Source organism: Centropristis striata, chromosome 18 (genome assembly GCF_030273125.1).
Source record: "Centropristis striata isolate RG_2023a ecotype Rhode Island chromosome 18, C.striata_1.0, whole genome shotgun sequence".
Taxonomy (NCBI): Eukaryota; Metazoa; Chordata; class Actinopteri; order Perciformes; family Serranidae; genus Centropristis; species Centropristis striata.
The window spans coordinates 883,557-906,074 of NC_081534.1; the positions used below are offsets into that span (position 1 = coordinate 883,557).

General features: G+C 36.0%; 2 protein-coding genes across 5 annotated transcripts in view; both read right to left on the minus strand.

Moving 5' to 3' along the window:
* Positions 1-22,518, minus strand: part of cnih3 (cornichon family AMPA receptor auxiliary protein 3) — a 386,093-nt gene that overhangs the window by 219,853 nt on the left and 143,722 nt on the right. The window lies entirely within an intron of this gene.
* lama4 (laminin, alpha 4) overlaps positions 1-22,518 on the minus strand; it is a 56,995-nt gene that overhangs the window by 32,898 nt on the left and 1,579 nt on the right. Inside the window, exons 2-11 of the mRNA XM_059356584.1 lie at positions 11,019-11,120; positions 9,789-9,916; positions 9,632-9,712; positions 8,310-8,524; positions 5,778-5,878; positions 4,704-4,884; positions 3,277-3,360; positions 3,019-3,170; positions 1,684-1,794; positions 324-435 (exon numbers count right to left, since the gene is read on the minus strand). Of these exons, the coding sequence (XP_059212567.1) occupies positions 324-435; positions 1,684-1,794; positions 3,019-3,170; positions 3,277-3,360; positions 4,704-4,884; positions 5,778-5,878; positions 8,310-8,524; positions 9,632-9,712; positions 9,789-9,916; positions 11,019-11,120 (1,267 nt within the window). The remainder of the gene's footprint in view (positions 1-323; positions 436-1,683; positions 1,795-3,018; positions 3,171-3,276; positions 3,361-4,703; positions 4,885-5,777; positions 5,879-8,309; positions 8,525-9,631; positions 9,713-9,788; positions 9,917-11,018; positions 11,121-22,518) is intronic.

Below are 22,518 nucleotides of genomic sequence, written 5' to 3' on the forward strand. Positions count from 1 at the left end.
TTGGTCATTTTGTTTCTTTTTTTGGTCATTTTGTGTCTTTCTTGGTCAATTTGTGTCTTTTTGGGTGATCTGAACTGTGCGTGTGAGATTCTGTTCAGTGGGCGGGGGTCGCGGACGACATGCATGTTAAATTGGGGGTCGAGACTCAAAAAGGTTGAGAACTACTGCACTAAGGGACTTAATTTGTTAATGTGAAGCATAAAGATGAATATGGGAGATTCTAAAACATTTAAAGTGTTTGTTACACCCGTGTCACCATGGGTTCTTATGGGTTAATGATTGCAGGAACTACAGATAGTAATAGGACAAAATATATTTTGTACCTTCTATTTGTATGTTTATATCAGTGAGGTTTGTGCTGAGCTCCTCAGCCAGGCTGATGGTCACCAGAGAGTCATTATCCAGCATGGTCCCCAGAGACTCCACCACACTCTCCTGAAGACAAACAGCATCAATGACAAAACCATCAGCGAGTGAAGCTGCTTGCTTTAAAAAAACAGACTTTAGATTTGATTACACAAAATCTAAGTAACTACAACATGTCAGGTCCTTGTTGACTATGTAATGGTTATTATTAGACCACCCTTGTTTTCTCATTGCTTTCTTGTTCATTTACACTGCAAAAACCAACTGACAACAAATAAGAAATAAACAACTAGAATTAAGCAAATACATGCTCAAAACAAGTACAATTATCTGCCAGTGCAGTAAGTAAATCTTTCTTTGTAAGAATTCTTTAAATAAGTAAAAATATCTAGAAACTGGAAAAACCAATGATAGCTTTAAATAAATCCAAATATACTTATTTTGAGCAATTGTGGCTTGAAAAGCCTAACTGTAGTAACATTTAAATAAGCCAGAAATACTTGAAAAGAGCATGTTTTGGTGGTAGAAAGCTTTTGAAATAGCATTCAAACTGCACTGCAAAAAAGGTGTGTCTAAAAATAGACAACAGTAAATCTGAGGGAAATGATCTTGCTGCATAGACAGATAATTTACCTTGACAAGATTTCTTAAATTAAGATTATTCAATCTAGAAATAAGCATGTTGAACGCTTAAAATAAGAAATTAATTCTTAAAACAAGAAAAATTAAAGCTGCAAGCAGCGATGAACTGGCCCGAGCAGATATATGCAACTAAAACTCTCAATTGGAACAAACATTTTAGGTAAAAACTCATAGTTGAATAGCTTGAAAAGCATGAAAAAGCTCACAATTTCAATCCTAAAAATAAGTCTTTACACAATATACAATAAGCACACAAAGCTATGGTCAGTGGGTAAATTATACTCAAAACAATATAATTAAGATACTATTGCTAGATATAAGAAGAAAATACTTGGTAAGCTTCATGTTTCTTGCAATATAATGCCTGGTGCAACTAAAGATGTAGTCATTTTCATGGTTTTCTTGATAATGATTTTGGTTATTATCAAGAAAACGATGGAAAAAAGGTTTGGATTGGCATAATGTATGGAAGCAAATGGATATGCAGTTAAGCAGTAACTTCAGTGGAATTGTAAGTGTAGAATTTCATCTGATTGTCAGTGTGCATGGTTAAAACTGATGTATAATGTATTTCCAGGGGAGAAACTAGGATTCTAAACGTCTAAACTCTTTAAATTTCACAGACTTTTTAAAACTGGTTAATGTGATTTAAATGAGAGATGATGTCATTCTGACCGATTCTCCCAGTTGCTTGATGTCCAACACCACAGCCTCCGTGGCCGTCCCCAGCTCCTCCGTCTGGACCTTCATCACAGAGGATTTGTTCCTCCAGCCTAGAAACTGAGTCTGAGAGCAAACAACATTCATCCGTTTGTAAAGATCATGTGAAGGAACAAGAAAACATAAATCCTCAGATTAAACTGTTACACTGTTACACTGAATTGATCTCTAATGTTCATTGCATTTCAGGAATTATTTTGTATTGCTTCACTGGCCAGTCTCTCACATCGTCTCTCGTTTAGTGCTGGGCAGTAACTACATTTTTGGTCAAAATTGAGTTATAACTAAAAATGACCTCCTTGATGTCCGTTTTATCTTGTGACAAAGTTTTAGATCTCAATTTTGCTTTATTTCAGAGAAATAATTACATAAAAAACACAAAATCCAACTCAAAACCAAGCACTAATTGTACTTACCATGGTCTGCTTTGGATATATATATATATATATATATATATATATACTAATTTAAACATAAAAATAATAGAAATTATAAGTTTTTTTTTGAAAGGGAAATTATTATCGAGATAGTGATGAAGTAAAAAAGTGACATAAAATTATGTTAAGACTAAAACATAACATTTCTCCATAATATTAAGTCTAAAATTCGCACATTTTGAATTGTTAAACACTTTTAAATACACTTATAACAGAATCAATATGAAAATGTTAATTCACTGAAAACAAAATATAAACGCTGATAGAAGACAACAACATTGTTGCTACTCCACTCTGTTTATCATCACTATTAGAACCTTTTACAGCAAAACCAGAGTGCAGTAACAACGTTTTTGGGGTCAAAGGTCAAATAAATCATCATGATTTTTGAGCATAAAAATTACATCATCAATACATGTAGAAATATAGAAATAAGTGTCATATCACTCACCTACCCTAACCCTAAAACTAAACCTAAAGACCTAAACCTAAAATAAACCTAAACCTAACCCTAACCCTAAAAACCTAAACCTAATATAAACCTAAACCTAACCCTAAACCTAAACCTAAACCTAAAAACCTAAACCTAAAATAACCCTAACCCTAAACCTAAACCTAAAAACCTAAACCTAAAATAAACCTAAACCTAACCCTAACCCTAAACCTAAAAACCTAAACCTAAAATAAACCTTAACCTAACCCTAACCCTAAAAACCTAAACCTAAAATAAACCTAACCCTAACCCTAAACCTAAACCTAACCCTAAACCTAAACACCTAAACCTAAAATAACCCTAAAACCTAAAATATTTGTTTTTCATTTGCATCACATATTCTTTCCTGTGTTCAGTTACCTGCAGGCGGTGAGCGGTGTAGTTGTAGTACTTGAGCCGGTCGTTGGCAGCAGCACCAGTGGAGATGTTCAACACTCCCACTTTCAACTGGTCCAGAGTCTTATTGGACAGCCGAAGGTCCCCGATGAGATGCCAGATGCACTCATCACAACCTAAATCATAAGGCGAGAAGATAACAGCTTGTTTTTTGTTCTTTACAAAGAACTGTGCTGACCGTGCTGTAGTGGAGTGTCTGCTACTGTTGTTACGTCCACTTACTGATGTTGCACAGGTTGACTGTTGCCGCCTCTGGCAGGCACTCCCCAGTCTGCATATCACAGTGGCCGCTCTCACAGTCACACTCTGCAAAAAACATATGCTGATTCATTCATCATCCAGTGGAAGTAATATATATAAAAAGCCACACATGGTAGTTTGGCCTGAAGCCTGCACATCTGTCTTGTGGACTCTCTTGTGTGGGGCTGATGTTTCTAACAGCTGTGTGTGTGTGTGTGTGTGTGTGTGTGTGTGTGATGTCATCCGGCCACAGGGTCAGGATCTCTCAGCAGATGCTTCTCTGACATCATGTGCACGACTGTGGAAGTGGGTGTGGGAACATGAATACTCTGGCAGCCTTTCCCGCTGAGAAAGTATTATCTGCATTGAATGTTTTGGCAAATGGTCTCGGGGAATGAGAGAACATTTGACATGTACACTGCAAAAAAGGTGTGTCTAAAAACAAGATAAAACAGTAAATCTGAGGGAAATGATCTTGCTGCATGAACGGATAATTTCACTTGACAAGATTTCTTAAATTAAGATTGTTAAATCTAGAAATAAGTAAGTTGAACGCTTAAAAAAATAATTTAACTCTTAACCCTTTATTGGACGAAGAACTATATTTGGTAATATTTTGAGAAAAAAGTTGCAAATTTACTAGATTAAAGTGGCAAATCTACAAAAAAATTTTGCAGATTTAAGAGATTTAACGTGTCAAATATGTGCGAAAAAAGTCGCAGATTTACGAGAAAAAAGTGGGAAAAAAGCAACTTTTTTCTCGCAGATTCTCCAAATCTCATAAATCTGCACATTTTTTCCCCTTAGATCTGCCACTTTAATCTTGTAAATCTATTTCTCAAAATATTACCCCCCTCCCCCGGATCCGTAACATAGATAGATAGATAGATAGATAGATAGATAGATAGATAGATAGATAGATAGATAGATAGATAGATAGATAGATAGATAGATAGATAGAAAGAAAAACACAGAATAGAACAAGGACACTTAAAAAGTTAACAAGATTAAAGTGGCAGATCTACGGGGAAAAAATGTGCAGATTTACGAGATTTAAAGTGGTGAAGCTGCGAGAAAAAAATTGCTTTTTTACTTTTTTTCGCACATATTTGACACGTTAAATCTCTTAAATCTGCAACTTTTTTTTGTAGATTTGCCACTTTAATCTAGTAAATTTGCAACTTTTTTCTCAAAATATTACCAATAATTCTTCGTCCAATAAAGGGTTAAGAGTTAAATTATTTTTGTAAGCGTTCAACTTACTTATTTCTAGATTTAATAATCTTAATTTAATAAATCTTGTCAAGGTAAATTATCTGACCATGCAGCAAGATCATTTCCCTCAGATTTACTGTTTGATCTTGTTTTTAGACTAAACACCTTTTTTGCAGTGTGGCCAGATGACTTACTGTTGCAGCCAGCAGCGCTGTAGTCCCAGTATCCGGGCAGACAGCGCTCGCAGTAGCGTCCTCCTGCTCCGGGCCGGCAGGGACAGCTGTGGGTCAGAGGATGGCAGGTGGAACGAAGGGAAGCTGGCCCGCATTCACACCTCCGACAGCCCTGACAGCTGGAGAAACCAGAGTAGCCCTCCTACATTACATGAAGGAAAACACTGTTAGAGCCCTGGATCTCACTCTCCATGTTTATTTAAAGGATCATTATGGTCAATTACAGATTAGGTTTTATTTTATGAAACTGAGATCAAATTTGAACCAGGATATCATCCTGGAAACTCTGGATGGAATCAACAAACAGTTTCCAACTTTTTTTTAATCACCTTTTAAAGGAACACTCCACCGTTTTTTCATATTAAAACATGTTATTCGGTCAAGTAAGAAGAGTTGATACAGACCTCTTGCGTCTCAATGCGTGCACTCAATCGCCACTTGGCTAGCACTTAGCTTAGCCCAGTTCATTCATTAGGATCCAAACAGATGGACAGTTAGAAGCGACCAAGCTCCTCCACGAAAAATCTTCTCCCCTCAGGAGTGATGATATTACTGCGCCGAGTCGAAGTGCTCCCAAGTGCTATTCCGCCATACATTATAGTTCTCCTTTTTATCCGCTTAGAAAAGCGCCACGTTTTATTTTGTGTCGCCATACTTGGTCGTTTAACTACTCGTGTAGCTGTATTTAAATAGGGAAAACGTGGAGGAGTTTGGTGGCTTCTAACTGTCCATCTGTTTGGATCCTAATGAATGAACTGGGCTAAGCTAAGTGCTAGCCAAGTAGCTCCGCGCGCCAGGGCGATTGAGTGCACGCATTGAGACGCAAGAGGTCTGTATCAACTCGTCTTACTTACCCGAATAACATGTTTTAATATGAAAAAACGGTGGAGTGTTTATCATTTTCATATTTTTTTCATTATTATTGACAATTTTAGTCAAATATACAAAATTAGGCCTCATTTCAAGAGAAATCTTTAGAATTCACACAGCAAATGGTGGATGGAAACACGACTGTTGTTGAAGTGTCTCTCTTACCTCACATTTGTCACAGAGCCGTCCGGTAACACCCGGCTTGCAGTGACACACTCCGGTCCTGTCGTCGCATGAAGACGTGCCACATTCATTACACTCGCACTCTGAAACAAAGACGAGGCACAGCAGAGGTTAAATGATGTCACAAGCCTGGTGAAGGGGTTATTTTTGGCTTGACTCCGGATCCTGAATTGTAAACTTGTCTTGTTTTTCCACTGAACAGTTTCAGGATGACATACACACCACAAAGTACATAACAGTGGAAAAGAAACCCTAACTTCTGTTGCATATAGCAGAAGTTCTCAACCTTTTTGAGTTGCGACCCCTAATTTAACATGCATGTTGTCTCACACGCACAGTTCAGATCATACAAAAAAAGAAACAAAATGACCAAAAAAAGACACAAAATGACTTAAAAACAGCACAAAATTACCAAAAAAAGGCACAAAATTACCAAAAAAAAGAGACAAAATGACTTGAAAAAGGCACAAACTGACCAAAAAAAGACACAAAATGACTAAAAAACTCCACAAAATGACCAAAAAAAGACATTAAATGACCCAAAAACTCCACAAAATGACTTAAAAAAAGCACAAAATGACCAAAAAAGGGCACAAAATGACCAAAAAACTCCACAAAATGACCAAAAAACTCCACAAAATGACCAAAAAAAGACATTAAATGACCAAAAAAAAAGAGACAAAATGACTTGAAAAAGGCACAAAATGACCAAAAAAAGACACAAAATGACCAAAAAAAGACACAAAATGACCAGAAAGACTAAAACACATGAACACTTTAACACAGTGGAGACAGAGCTGACTTCCAAAATGATTTGGCGACCCCCAGAAATCATCTCGCGACCCCAACTGGGGTCCCGACCCCAAGGTTGAGAATAGCTGGCATATATAATCCATTTGATTGATGAAATACAGGTCAATATGGGATAAATACAGACATTTTGTTGAAGCCATTCAAATACAAAAAATAAATAAATTAAAACTAAAACTAATGAAAAATCCCAAACTATTATAACCTTGGTCCAGACTTCACTACAGTGTGACATAATATCTGGGTTCATCCGGTGTACGGTGACCTGGAGAATGCTGAACTGTTGCTGCCAGTGAAAGCCGAGAGAGCTCAACAGTCACATAGAGCAACTGTGTCAACAAACCAAATATATTTTCCTGCTTTCATTATACATCTGGCTTTGTTTCTGGTTTATGATGCATCAGCAGAACTGTTCAGGTTTCACAGAGCATTAAGTAACAACAACACCTTCACTGAAGCAAAACCTTTGAACATGGAAGCTTGTTTCAAACATGAATCAAACATATCCTGAACGAAAGCGTTCACTTCACTGCAAAAAAAGGTGTTTAGTCTAAAAACAAGATAAAAACAGTAAATCTGAGGGAAATGATCTTGCTGCATGGACAGATAATTCCACTTGATAAAATGTCTTAAATTAAGATTATTAAATCTAGAAATAAGCATGTTGAACGCTTAAAAATAAGAAATTAACTCTTAAAACAAGATTAATTATCTAACACTTCTAAATCTAAAGTTTTTTTTTTCTTGTTGAGAAACAAATAATCATCAGGTCACTCTGCTCGGGCCAGTTCATCACTGCTGGCAGCTTTACTTTATCTTGTTTTAAGAGTTAATTTCTTATTTTAAGCGTTCAACATGCTTATTTCTAATAATTTTCTTAATATTTTGAGAAATACATTTACGAGATTAAAGTGGCAAATTTACGGGAAACAAAAAAGTGCAGATTTAGGAGATTTAGTGGTGAATCTGCAAGAAAAAAGTTGCTTTTTTCTCACTTTTTTCTCATAAATCTGCGACTTTTTTTCGCTCAGATTTGACACGTTAAATCTCTTAAATCTGCAACTTTTTTTTGTAGATTTGCCACTTTAATCTAGTACATTTGGCCCGAGCAGAGTGCACTGCAAATTATTTGTTTCTTACCAAGATAAAAAAACAACAACTTTAGATTTAGAAGTGTTACATAATTTATCTTGTTTTAAGAGTTAACCCTTAATAGGGCACTCGTTGAAATACTTGCAAATTCCAAATTTCAACGCTATATTTTGAGAAATAAATTAACAAGATTAAAGTGGCAAATCTACGGGGAAAAAATGTGCAGATTTACGAGATTTAAAGTGGTGAAGCTGCGAGAAAAAAAGTTGCTTTTTTACTTTTTTCGCACATATTTGACACGTTAAATCTCTTAAATCTGCAACTTTTTTTTTTGTAGATTTGCCACTTTAATCTATTAAATTTGCAACTTTTTTCTCAAAATATTACCAGATATAGTTCTTCGTCCAATAAAGGGTTAAGAGTTAAATTCTTTTTTTAAGTGTTCAACATGCTTATTTCTAGATTTAATAATCTTAATTTAATAAATCTTGTCAAGGTAAATTATCTGTCCATGCAGCAGATCATTTCCCTCAGATTTACTGTTTGATCTGGTTTTCAGACACACCTTTTGTGTTGCAGTGCTGAATGAAAGCGTTCACTTGTTGCCCCCACCTCTGCAGTTCTTGGCGCTGATGGCGTCGCCGTGGAAACCTGGAGCGCACCTCTCACAGTTGGCGCCGGCGGTGTCTCCCCAGCAGTGCTGGCAGTGGCCCGTCACGTTGTGGCACTCATTGATGATCAGGTTCGGGTCGGAGTTGCCGTTGCAGTCGCATTTCTTACAGGAATTACCAATCACCATCGGGTTTCCATAGTAACCTGGAGCACACCTGGGTGACATTTAGAGTGTTAAACATGTCTGTAGATTTTACAGTGAAAAACTGCTAAATCATGACAGTAAAAGAAAATAAAAAAATTTTAAAACCTGACAAAGAAGACACAAATATTAACTATCCTATTTTGTTAAATTGGTGTTTTTTTCAATGGAAATTATTATTTGGTGGCTCTAATAAGTCTCAAATGTTAAAATATGTGATTTTCCAATGTAATCTGGTGGTTCTAACAACTCTTTTAAAGTTAAACCTTAAAAATAAGACAAACATAGTTACACATACAGTACAGGCCAAAAGTTTGGACACACCTTCTCATTCAATGCGTTTCCTTTATTTTCATGACTATTTACATTGTAGATTCATCAAAACTATTAATGAACACATGTGGAATTATGTACTTAACAAAAAAGTGTGAAATAACTGAAAACATGTCTTATATTCTAGTAAGCAAAGGGTGGTTACTTTGAGGAATCTAAAATACAAGACATGTTTTCAGTTATTTCACACTTTTTTGTTAAGTACATAATTCCATATGTGTTCATTCATAGTTTTGATGAATCTACAATGTAAATAGTCATGAAAATAAAGAAAACGCATTGAATGAGAAGGTGTATCCAAACTTTTGGCCTGTACTGTATACTAAATTAACAATGTGAGTGTACCACTTTTTGTATCACTACGTTTATAATGCACAAGGTCATTTTTGACCCATGTTGATATAATAATATAATAATCCAAAAACTATTATAACCTTGGTGCACACAGAGCTTTTTTGTCCATATGTTTGATTTCTATAACTTCTTGATGTGTTGTTGAAGCTCCCTCCCCACCAAGGTTATAATAGTTTTGGATTTTTCATTAGTTTTAGTTTTAATTTTGTTGTGAATTTTTGTCTTCAAATTCAGTTAGTTTTAGTTCGTTTTTAGAGTGAGTTTTCTAGTTTTAGTTAGTTTTGTAACCACAAAATACAGTTTCAGTTAGTTATCGTTTTTTTAAAACTCTAGTTTTTATTTTTATTTCAGTTAACGAAAATCTTTTTTCAAATTCTAGTTTCCGTTATTTCGCTAGTTTTCGTTAACTATAATAACCTTGACCTCCACTGACCTCTCACACATGTGTCCAGCGTAGCCTTCTTGGCATTTGCAGCGTAGAGTGGAAGCTCCTCTGTCGCAGCGCACGGCGAAGCTGCCGGACACAGGAAAGAGTTTCAGAGATGACTCACTGCTGGACAACATACAGTCAACAGGAAGAGACAGCTTACTTATTGGAGGGGACGGCGAGGGGACAGGCGCAGGGCCGGCAGGTGCTCCCGCCCAGGCCCCCGGGGGCCAACAGGTAGCCGTCCTCACACATCTCACAGAAGTCCCCAGTACTGTGGTCCCTGCAGTTCTACAAGGGAGAATGTTGAAAAAAGAATCAAAAAGATGTATTGGTTATGAGTCTGATATCGTTAACTAATGCTCCCTATACACATTATCATGAACACGGGGCCCTGGACACACATGCAAACAGTATCTACATTACATTACATGTCATTTAGCAGACGCTTTTGTCCAAAGCGACTTACAATAAGTGATTCAACCTGAAGGTTCTAGACATAGACCATAGGAATCAAGTAAGTACATAACTTTAAGAGCCAACTGTCACTGCTACAGGAGTGCTATATGTTAAAGAAGAAAAGAAGAGAAAAGAAGAAGAGCATTTTTTAAAATCTAAAACAGGGGTGTCAAACTCAAATACACAATGGGCCAAAATTTAAATCTTGGACAAAGTCGCGGGCCAACATTGATATTTATTGAAAAAACTGACCTTAACAAGTTCAAACGAAATGGAACAAGCAAAGCTTGATATAACTTAATATTGCAAACATTTCAAAATCGAATATCAAATAAAACAAACAAACACATCAATGGCATTCATTTCTTTCAGAAAATTTAAATAAAAATCATATGTCCCTTTATTTTATATGCGGCCTTCTTTAAATTTAAATTCAACAGTAATCTTTTTCCACAGGCTAAAAATAAATGTAAGAATAAAATAACAATAATAAACCACTAATACCTATACCTTTTTTTACATCTATTTTTTGGTCATTTAGTATCTTTTTTAATCATTTTTACATCTATTTTTGGTCATTTTGTGTCTTTTAGTCATTTTTACATCTATTTTGGTCATTTTGTGTCTATTTTGATCATTTTGTGTCCTTTTTTGGTCATTTTCACATCTACAGTCATGGAAACATTCTTGATAATAACCAAAATCATTATAAATAAAACCATGTTGTGTTACGTCACTGCGACAAACCCAAGACTAGGAAAAGACTGATATGAAACAGATTACTACCTTACACTGAACCATGGAGATGACGGGAGCGACTCCAGTAAAACTACTAAAGACTTTCAGTTTGTAGTCTGGGACTGGGGACATCTTTTTGTGTAAGCCCAGCATGAGGTGATTTCTTAACTCTGATAATCAATGTGGAGATACTTACGATACAAACACCAGTGATGTCTTCACAGTAGTCTGCGTGGCCTTTGCAGTTACATGGCAGGCAGATGTTCTGCTCACTCAGGAAAAATCCCTTTGCACAGACCTGCAGTGGGAACAAAATACAGATTCTTAGAATGGATAAAAGGTAAAATAGCAGTAAAAGTAGCACTATAAATAGCAGTATATATGTCTTAAAACAAGATAAATTATGCAACACATCTAAATCTAAAGTTTTTTTTCTTTATCTTGGTAACAAACAAATAATCATCAGGTCACTCTGCTCGGACCAGTTCATCACTGCTGGCAGCTTTAATTTATCTTGTTTTAAGTGTTCAACATGCTTATTTCTAGATTTAATTATCTTAATTTAATAAATCTTGTCAAGGTAAATTATCTGTCCATGCAGCAAGATCATTTCCCTCAGATTTACTGTTTGATCTGGTTTTTAGACACATTTTTTTGCAGTGTAAGCCTGAATGGTATGCTCTCCACCAGGACATGCTTCTTTCGAAATCAGGGACTGATTTTCAAGTGTTTTGCATATTTCTGGTTTGTTAGATTCAGTGCAGACCTCATATTTTCTCCTAAGGGTGTTTATAAAGATTTCTCAACAGGGTGAGTGGAATTTCTGGCCTGATGCTCGCACTTGGAAAAGGTCAGAGCATTACCCAAATATTCACTTCCTCTGGACAACATTAACATCCAGTACTTTTTAATATAATTGATTCAAATAATACTGTGCTCTGTGTTTACTCAAGTACTGTATGGAACTACAATTTTCAGCTACTTTTGCTTTACTTTATACTGTTACTCCATTACATTTAAGAGGCAAAACACATGATCACTTCATCCCTGTTGCAGATGTTCACATGCACTTCTTCTCAATGAGTCTACTTTTTGATAAAAGTCAAGCAAGTTCATTCATGTCAACTGCACTCTAGTTGAAAATTCAATTAACAAAATTAATTGAGTTTCGAGGCCTACGCGTGGACTGTTCCTGTTTCCTGGTAACTGTGTAAGAAAACTAGATAAGCATCCTCTGAGCACATAAAGGAAAATAGGGAGAAACCTCATGGGAGAGGCAATTCAAAGATAGATCTATTTTTTTTTTCAAGCAGATATGGGAACAAACTAAAACCAAGCACACACTGTAGCATTCAAGATCAAAGTGAAGGTTCACACAATAATAGCCGTGTTTCCACTAGGGGGGGAGTGTCCACCAGGAAAGTCTCAGGCCACGCCCTCTCTAAAGTATCAGGCCACGCCCTCTCTAATGTCTCAGGCCACGCCCTCTCTAAAGTCTCAGGCCACGCCCTCTCTAAAGTCTCAGGCCACGCCCTCTCTAAAGTCTCAGGCCACGCCCTCTCTAAAGTCTCAGGCCACGCCCTCTCTAAAGTCTCAGGCCACGCCCCCTCTAAAGTCCTCTCACTCTGCGTGTCTCCACTACCAGTTAGCCTCCAGAGGGATTTAGAGACTCTGGAGGTGACGTTTGGTTTTCACCGTCGCTAACTGTGCACAACGTCAGCAGCTGAAAGAAGCATGGCTAATTATGCACAGAGTCTCCTCTGATCATAACCATAGTGATGGTGAATTAACGGCATCACTAACTGTGCACAGAGTGTCTGGTGCTTGTTGTAAACAAACAGAGATCGCTAAGTGAACACCTCCTGCAGCAGCAGCACATACACACTGTACTGCTACAGAGCTAACTGTTAGCCTGTTAGCACATACACACTGTACTGCTACAGAGCTAACTGTTAGCCTGTTAGCACATACACACTGTACTGCTACAGAGCTAACTGTAGCTCGTTAGCGATTCATTAAGAAGAGTAAGAAGGAGTCGCTGGATTTGTCTCCAGTCGCTTTCTTGAAAAATAGTCATTAAAGGGGTCTGAAAAGTCGCTAAATGTGTGTATGTGATAACAGGCTAACAGTTAGCTCTGTAGCAGTACAGTGTGTATGTGCTGCTGCTGCAGGAGGTGTTCACTTAGCGATCTCTGTTTGTTTACAACAAGCACCAGACACTCTGTGCACAGTTAGTGATGCTGTTAATTCACAATCACTATGTTTATGATCAGCAGAGACTCTGTGCATAATTAGCCATGCTGCTTCCAGCTGCTGACGTTGTGCACAGTTAGCGACGGTGAAAACCAAACGTCACCTCCACCTCCTTAATAACCATTAATTAACAAGTAATAAGGCATTGTTCTGGCTTTAGATCCGGTAGTTGCAAAAAGCATAGTTAACTTATAATAGATGAGCAATAAAGTATATTTTAATATCAATAAGCAAACAAAATAAGATTAATAAAGGCATGGCAAAGACATAATGGGTGGGTCATGGGTGTTTGTAATGCCATTATTAACACTTATATAAGCTTATAAACACACAATAATGTTAATAAGCATCTTGTAAGGACTTACAAGGGCCTTATTACTTGTTAATTAATGGTTATTACAAGGACCTTAATATAAAGTGTTACCACTATTTCTTTTAGTGCAGTTGATTATGACACTAGGTCATGCAAACATGGGCAGATAAACATTATTCCACAAGCTGCTGTGTTGAATACTTGAGATGCATTCCTCTGGTTTTAGAGTCTCTAGAGTCCATGTCCTACCTCAGGACCATCTGCTGCAGCTCTCTAACCCTTTCCTGTTCTTATGTATACAACCACAGCTGTTGGACCCGTCACAGACTGTCACACAGCTAATAGCTCCAGACCAACCCAAAGCTCTTTTAAGTGGCTTTACAAATGGTAAATTGCTTGGGATCTCAGTGTTCTTTTCTCATAAACTTGTGCACCATAAAAACCTAATCACTTGGATACCATTTGAGGCCAGAAACCTTCATCTTTTGTGAGCTTCAACCCTATTTTTAGTGCACTGAAAAAAAAGGGGTGTCTAAAAACAAAATAAAATCACTAAATCTGAAGGAAATGATCTTTAAAATCTAGAAATAAGCATGTTGTACGCTTAAAATAAGAAATTAACTCTTAAAACAAGATAAATTATCTAACACTTCTAAATGTTTTTTTTATCTTGATAAAATACAAATAATCATCAGGTCACTCTGCTCGGGCCAGTTCATCACTGCTGGCAGCTTTAATTTATCTTGTTTTAAGAGTTCATTTCTTATTTTAAGTGTTCAACATGCTTATTTCTAGATTTAATAATCTGAATTTAAGAAATCTTGTCAAGGTAAATTATCTGTCCATGCAGCAAGATCATTTCCCTCAGATTTACTGTTTTTATCTTGTTTTTAGACTAAACACCTGTTTTGCAGTGTGCGTGTTTACATGGAAGGTTGCCACATTCAGTGTTGCTATGGCGATGATGTATGAGTGTAGTAAGGAATGCCACAGGAAAGACGTCTGCGTGAGGAATTAGTGCTGCTGTTCATGGTGTGTTTCACATTAGCTGGCTACTCAAGCATGTCTTTGTCCTGAAGCCCATCTGTGAATAAATCAAAGGAAAATGAGAATCATAAGTATCATCCAGTTCTGTTTATCCGAGGAATGTTCCGTCTTGTGGCTGGAAGCATCAATGTCCAGTTAACTGAGTGGAACAAGAAGGTCAACATGGAGCTGGACTCTTACAGACGGCTATTGTACGCCTCGCTGAAGGCTACTGCTTCACATTTCAAAGGGGCTGTGTGTGTGTGTGTGTGTGTGTGTGTGTGTGTGTGTATGTGTGCGTGCGTGCATACATGTGCATACGTGTGTGTGTGTGTGTGTTTGCTCGTGCATACGTGTGTGTGTGTGTGTGTGTGTGTGTGTGTTTGTTCGTGCATACATGTGCATACGTGTGAGTGTATGTGTGTGTGTATGTGTGTGTTTCTGTGTGTGTGTGTGTGCGTGCCTGTGTGTGTTTGCTCGTGCATACATGTGCATACGTGTGAGTGTGAGTGTGTGTGTGTGTTTGTGTGTGTGTGTTTGTTCGTGCATACATGTGAGTGTATGTGTGTGAGTGCATGTGTGTGTGTGTGTGTGTGCGTGCCTGTGTGTGTTTGCTCGTGCATACATGTGCATACGTGTGCATACGTGTGAGTGTGAGTGTGTGTGTGTGTGTGTGTGTGTGTGTGAGTGCGTGTGTGTGTTTGCTCGTGCATACATGTGCATACGTGTGAGTGTGAGTGTGTGTGTGTGTGTGTGTGTGTGAGTGCGTGTGTGTGTTTGCTCGTGCATACATGTGCATACATGTGAGTGCGTGTGTGTGTGTGTGCGTGCCTGTGTGTGTTTGCTCGTGCATACATGCACATACGTGTGAGTGTGAGTGTGTGTGTGTGTGTGTGAGTGCGTGTGTGTGTTTGCTCGTGCATACATGTGCATACATGTGAGAGTGTGTGTGTGTGTTTGTGTGTGCATACATGTGCATAGGTGTGAGTGTGTGTGTGTGTGTGTGTGTGTGTGTGAGTGCGTGTGTGTGTGTGTGTATGTGTGTGTGTGTGTGTGTGCATACATGTGCATACGTGTGTGTGTGTGTGTGTGTGTGTTTGCTCGTGCATATATGTGCATACGTGTGAGTGTGTGTGTGTGTGTGTGTGTGTCTGTGTGTGAATGCATGTGTGTGTGTGTGTGTGTGTGTGTGTGTGTGTGTGTGTGTGTGTGTGTGTGTGTGTGTGACCTTACACCATCCTGTGAGATCATGGTGAACAAACAGACGACAGGAAGCAGATTTTAAAATGACCTTGTGTAAATCTGTCTTCTCTCACAACTCACTTGGTGCAGAAATCCTCTTTTAGCCTGAAACATTGAGCTCAATGCTTCTAAAAATCAAACCAACCAATCAAAATATTGTATGGCTATGATATTTATATTCCTTCATTACTTGCTGCCCAGACCAACTACAACACCTTTCAGACAGAGAGCTATTCTGCTGTTGAGCACTTGTATATTATCCTTGTTTGATATTAGAAATACAATATTAGGGCTGTTTATTATTATATTAATGCCTCTAATTTGAATACGAGCAGTCTGGAGCCGGCTTTTGTCTTTAGTCATGCAAAATGATAAGCTTAATATAATTGTAAGAGTGTCATGGAAGTGTACCGGGCCTGGCCAGTTCCCTCTCATGTAACACTGTTAGCTCTTCTCCTACTGTTTCCATTTTTAGGACTGTTAGCTATGGCGTTAGCACCATTAGCTAGCCACCACTCAGTCCCCGCCTTGTTGAAAGCCATGTGCAGACAATCAACATGCTCTGAAATTTTGTGTACAGCCTCTTACACTTACGATCCCTAACTACACTTTTAAAAAAAATAATTCGATTTTACGGTAAAAAAACGGCAGCTGTGGGTGCCAGAAGTTTACCGTAATAAATACGGTGCAACTTTTTCTAATATTACGGTAAAATTATATTAGCACTGTTGATTTCATGTTTGAGATTGTAATTTTATTCCATATTTTATCGTAAAAAATAAAAAAGTTTTTCCATCAAAAGAAACGCTGTTCTACCATATAATTGACAAATACTTAATAAATGCTGCATTAATTAAAGATTTTACCATTAAATATTACAGTATATTTCTGTTAGAGATATGGTGTTTAGTACATTTAACAGTTAGAAAAAGTATTTTTACAGAAAATAAATGTTAAAATAAAAAAATAAAAATTACAATGATGGCACAAACAAGGTGCCAGTGTATTTTACGGTGGAGTAAATTTTTTTTTTTTAAACTGTAAAAAATTTTAAGTAATTTTGTGTCTTTTTTTAAATTGATTTTACATCCTTTTTCAGTAATTTTGTGTCTTTTTTAAAATTCAATTTACATCATTTTTCAGTAATTTTGTGTATTTTGTTCCAAACACAGTGCCAATATATTTTACAGTGGAGTAATTTAAAAATATATAATAAAAAAAATAAAAAATAAAAAATAAAAACTGTAAAAAAAAAAAAACATACAGTGTTTTATTGTTACGGTCTTTTACTGTCATGGTTTAGCAGTTTTTTAGACTGTTTTTTTACATTGTGTATTGTGTAAATTAAAATTAAAACTTTTGACATTTGCAGCCTACTGCTAACTAACTATGGGCACACTCAGTAATGTGAAGTATTTCTGTGGTCGTCACTGTTCCCACTACAGAGAACAAAGATGACATTCAACGTGTTATATAGCCTCTCTGTCTTCATGTCACGCTGTCTCTTCTTGGTATTTATCAATGTATTTCCTGTGTGACTGCGTGCTTTATCTGTCCATGCAGCAAGATCATTTCCCTCAGATTTACTGTTTTTATCTTGTTTTTATACACACATTTTTTGCAGTGTGCATTATGTGAATTGTGCGGATGCACTTGCTTGTGTCTCTTATTCTGCACCTCAAGAACATGAATGCATCATTTCCTGTGATTTTTTTTTGTTTTTGTGCAAGGGTACAATACATACACATACAATATATACAATTTTAATCATGTGGGGAAAAAGGTAGAATTATCTGCAACAATTAAAATGTAATGTTGCAAGGCAATTACATCATTTAATGTGAATTGCAGTGATAAAATTGGCCATAAATATTACCACAATGGATTTGATACAATGGAAATCTTACAGAATATAAAATAACCCCAGAATCAGAATAGATAGTATCATTTAAGTTGATATCATTTGGAGGATATTAAGCCAAGGGGCCTTGTAGTGTTCTCATGGCCTTACTGTCTATTGTGCGCTCTCTTTTCTAGCATACACTATAAAGTGCTATCTATGAGATACAGAGCTGAACAAATCAAGCACAAAAACAGGATTTGGCTCCAGATGACTGCTGTCCAAAGTCAACACACTGAAACTGTAGCCATGCCCTCACTCTAGTGCACTGCAAAAAAAAAAGGTGTGTCTAAAAACCAGATAAAAACAGTAAATCTGAGGGAAATGATCTTGCTGCATGGACAGATAATTTACCTTGGCAAGATTTGACAAATTATGTAACACTTCTTAATCTGAAGGGTTTGTTTATCTTAAGATAAGAGGTAAGAAACAAATAATTTGCAGTGATTTTACATCTTTTTGTTTTGTTTTTGTGTTTTTTTTTGGTCATTTTGTGTCTTTTTTGGTAGTTGTTTTTCTTTTTGTGTCATTTTTGGTGATTTTTTCTTTGGTCATTTTGTGTCTTTTTTGTGTCATTTTACATCTTTTTTCGGTCACAAAATGACCAAAAAAGACGAAAAAATGTACTAAAGAGACACAAAATGAACAAAAAATCAAACACTTCCATATCTAAAGTTTTTTTTTATCTTGTTGAGAAACAAATAATCATCAGGTCACTCTGCTCGGGCCAGTTCATCACTGCTGGCAGCTTTAATTGATCTTATTTTAAGACTTAATTTTTAAAAAAAATTCAAATTTTTTTTTCAAGATTTCTTAAATTAAGATTATTAAATCTAGAAATAAGCATGTTGAACGCTTAAAATAAGAAATTAACTCTTAAAACACAAAATGACCAAAGAAAAAATCACCAAAAACAAAACAAAAAGATGTAAAATCACTGCAAATTTTTTGTTTCTTAAAAACACTTAAAATAAGAAATTAACTCTTAAAACAAGATAAATTAAAGCTGCAAGAAGATTATTTTCTTCTTACCAAGATAAAAAAAAGTGTTACATAATTTATCTTGTTTTTAGAGTTAATTTCTTATTTTGGCTTTCCTTTTACTTGGCTTTTAACCATGCATGAGACTCTGCTCTTGTTTGTGGGTTTTATGGTTTGCTTTTATTTATTGTTTTTTAAATTGTTTTTAAAAAAAGCAATGAAACTATTTATTTTAGTGTTTATTCCTGTTTTATTCATTTTATTGTCTCTTGTTCTGTTTGTTTATGTACAGCACTTTGTTGCGGCTGTTGTTGTTTAAAAGTGCTTTACAAATAAAGTTGAGGGTTGAGAATTTTAAGCGTTCAAAGTGCTTATTTCTAGATTCAACAATCATAATCAAAGAAATTTTGCCAAGGTAAATTATCTGTCCATGCAGCAAGATCATTTCCCTCAGATTTACTGTTTTTATCTGGTTTTACCTTTTTTGCAGTGTATCTTTCGGAGTTTTAAAGTGCGCTACAAGGTTCGATTTTCCAATAATATTCAAATAGTTTCAAACACAAACAGTTTTTAACCTGTTTTTAGACACACCTTTTTTGCAGTGTGTTCATGGAAGGTGGTAAGGCTCTATGACCAGTAGTGGAAAAAGTATTCAGATCTCTTACTTGAGTAAAAGTTAATACTAAAATGTGAAATTACTCCACTACAAGTAAAAGTCCTGCATTCAAAACTTTCTGCAGTAAAAGGACAAAAGTATCAGCATCGAAAGTACTTAAAGTATCAAAAGTAAAAGTACTCGTTATGCAGAATGGACCCACCCAGATTGTTTTTATACATCCTATATATATTATTGGAGTATTTGCATTGATGCATTTATGTAAGCAGTGTTTAATTTTGTAAAGAGAGGGCTAATTTTAACTACTTAATATACTGTTTTGAGGTTTAATTAAAAAAAATGTCAAATCACTTTAAATTGATCATGTTTTTTATGTAAAATATCAACCCGAAAAGTAACTAAAGCTGTCTAAAGCTAAATGTAGTGGAGTAAAAAGTACAATATATGCCTCAACATGTAATGAAGTAGAAGTATAAAGTTACATAGAATATACATACTCAAGTACAGTACAAGTATCTCAAAATTGTACTTGAGTAAATGTACTTAGTTACATTCCACCACTGTCTATGACAAATGCATTTCTATAATTATGTTCTATAAAGATAGCATTTTAATGCCATGCATGTGTTGTTATGTACATGTGCCTGTTGACAGAATTTTCCCAGAGTCGGAGAATTAAGTGGATTAAATGTTAAAGCTGGTGGGTTGTATCTCATTTCCGCTTTGCCTCCCAACTGGAGCTGGCTGCTGCGTTTATATTGACCCTGAAGAAGAGTTCGCACACTAGATTTAGTCATGCTAACTCCTCTGAACATCCTCAGGACGGGACAGATCAGATCAGGGTCATGAGAATCTCCTCAACTCAAGAACTGCACAGACAGTCTGGCTGCAGGGGAGAGGCCTCAAGAGACCTGAACTCAGAACCCACACACTGAGAAATAAAGAGAGGCATAAACACATACACTACCGGTCAAAAGGTTTAGAACAGCCCAATTTTTCCAGTTTTTTATTGAAATTCAAGCCGTTCAAGTCAAATGAACAGCTTGAAAGGGTACAAAGGTAAGTGGTGAACTGCCAGAGGTAAATAAAAAAAGGTAAGCTGAACCAAAACTGGAAAATAATGTACATTTCAGAATTATACAAGTAGGCCTTTTTCAGGGAACAAGAAATGGGTTAACAACTTAACTCTATGGAGTCTTGGGCTATTTTGTCCATTTTTGAATTCTTTTCATGTCTTTGTAAGTCATTTTGTGTCTTTTTTTGTCATTTTGTGTCTTTTTTAGTCATTTTGTGTCTTTTTTTGGTCATTTTGTGTCTTTTTAGTCATTTTGTGTCTTTTTTTGGTCATATTGTGTCTTTTTTAGTCATTTTGTGTCTTTTTTTGGTCATTTTGTGTATTTTTTTAGTCATTTTGTGTCTTTTTTTGGTCATTTTGTGTCTTTTTTTGGTCATTTTGTGTCTTTTTTAGTCATTTTGTGTCTTTTTTTGGTCATTTTATGTCTTTTTTTGGTCATTTTGTGTCTTTTTTTAGTCATTTTGTGTCTTTTTTTGGTCATATTGTGTCTTTTTTAGTCATTTTGTGTCTTTTTTTGGTCATTTTGTGTATTTTTTTTAGTCATTTTGTGTCTTTTTTTGGTCATTTTGTGTCTTTTTTTGTCATATTGTATTTTTTTTAGTCATTTTGTGTCTTTTGGTGTCTTTTTTTGGTCATTTTGTGTCTTTTGGTGTCTTCTTTTGTCATTTTGTGTCTTTTTTTAGTCCTTTAGTCCAACATAAAATGTGATTTTGAATCTTTTTTTTACTTTCAAAACACTATCATGCTCAATAAAGAATTTTAAATGTTGCAAATGTGCATTAATTTCAGAGTACACTGAGACATTAAACTGCATCATTTTCAAATAAATTCTGGAAAAGTTGGTGTGTTCTAAAACTTTTGACCGGTAGTGTACAGTAGAATAAACATGAGGAAGAAATGTCTACATTGCACTGAATACTTCTACTTTCTCTTTGATATTTTCCAGGTTTTTCCTTCATACTGATGAGTAACTACAGTTAAGAATCAAGGCGCTTGTAGGCGCCAATAGACATAAATCAACCCAAAAATGTCTATTACTTTTAGCTACAGGCAGCTAGCATGTAAGCTAACAGCTCATTCCAACTTTTTTGCACATTACAAAATCTGGCAACCAAGATGTTGGTCTAAAACAGGGATGGGCAACTGGAGGCCCGGGGGCCGCAGACGGCCCGCACCCTCACTTGAAGTGGCCCTCAGTACAACTACATGCATTTAAGCATGAAATCTTAAAAGTACAGTGTAAAAATCCACAAAATTACTTCTTGCAATTATTGTTGGTCTGCTGTTGTTGCACTGAAAACAAAAAAATCACAGTAAGTGGTTATTTTTTATTTGCTTCAAACCTTTTGTATTCCTATTTATACTGTTATCCATGCATTTGAGCATGAAATATGTTAAGTTACTGCACTGTAAACATATTTAAAATTGCAGTTTCATCATATCTGGTTAAGTTCACGGTCCTATATGTTGCCCTGCAACTTGTTGTTTCAACTAAAATATTTGAGTGTTGATGCTGTAATGGAGTTAACTCAAATTTATCTTGCTATTTGACTCAATATTTTAAGTTAAAATTACTTTTTGCACAAATATTTGTTGGATTGAAAAGGAAAAATTTGTTATAATAACAAACAAGCAACATTTGGTTTTACAGTGTGTGGTAGTGTTGATGAAAAACTGTGGCCCCCTGCAGCATTTCAGTTGCCCATCCCTGATCTAAAATAAAGGATTAGCATTGTCTTGCTCAGATTGATGACCATAGCAGCCTTATGCTACACTGCAAAAAAAGAAAAGTTGGCTGAACTCAAAATTTCAAGGCAACAAACTTCGATAAAATTTTAAGTTGGACAATCAAACTAAATATTTTAAGTTTTGTTTTTGAGTTTGCTCAACTCTGAATTTCTCTGGCACGATTGTAACGCCGCTATGAAATGTCAGCTAATGTTGTGACCACAATTTTGAGTTAGCATTGATAAGCTAATGGCTACTCTTGTAGCTGTAAAAAGCAGTGCCACTAGCATCAGTTAGCTGCTAGCATCAGTTAGCTGCTAGCATCAGTTAGCCGCTAGCTTTCGCTAATGACCGAATTTCCCAACAAAGAAATAAGAGTTATCAGAACTATTGTCCCTTGTTGTGAACCCCAACTTAAAGATATAAGTAACAACAACTCACCAACTTGTTTTTGAGCAGACAACTGGCTTCCTTTGTTGTGCTAACTTACATTATTGCCATAAATGTCAATAATTTATATTTCCAAGTTTTAACAACTTAAATCACTGTTTTAAGCCAAAAA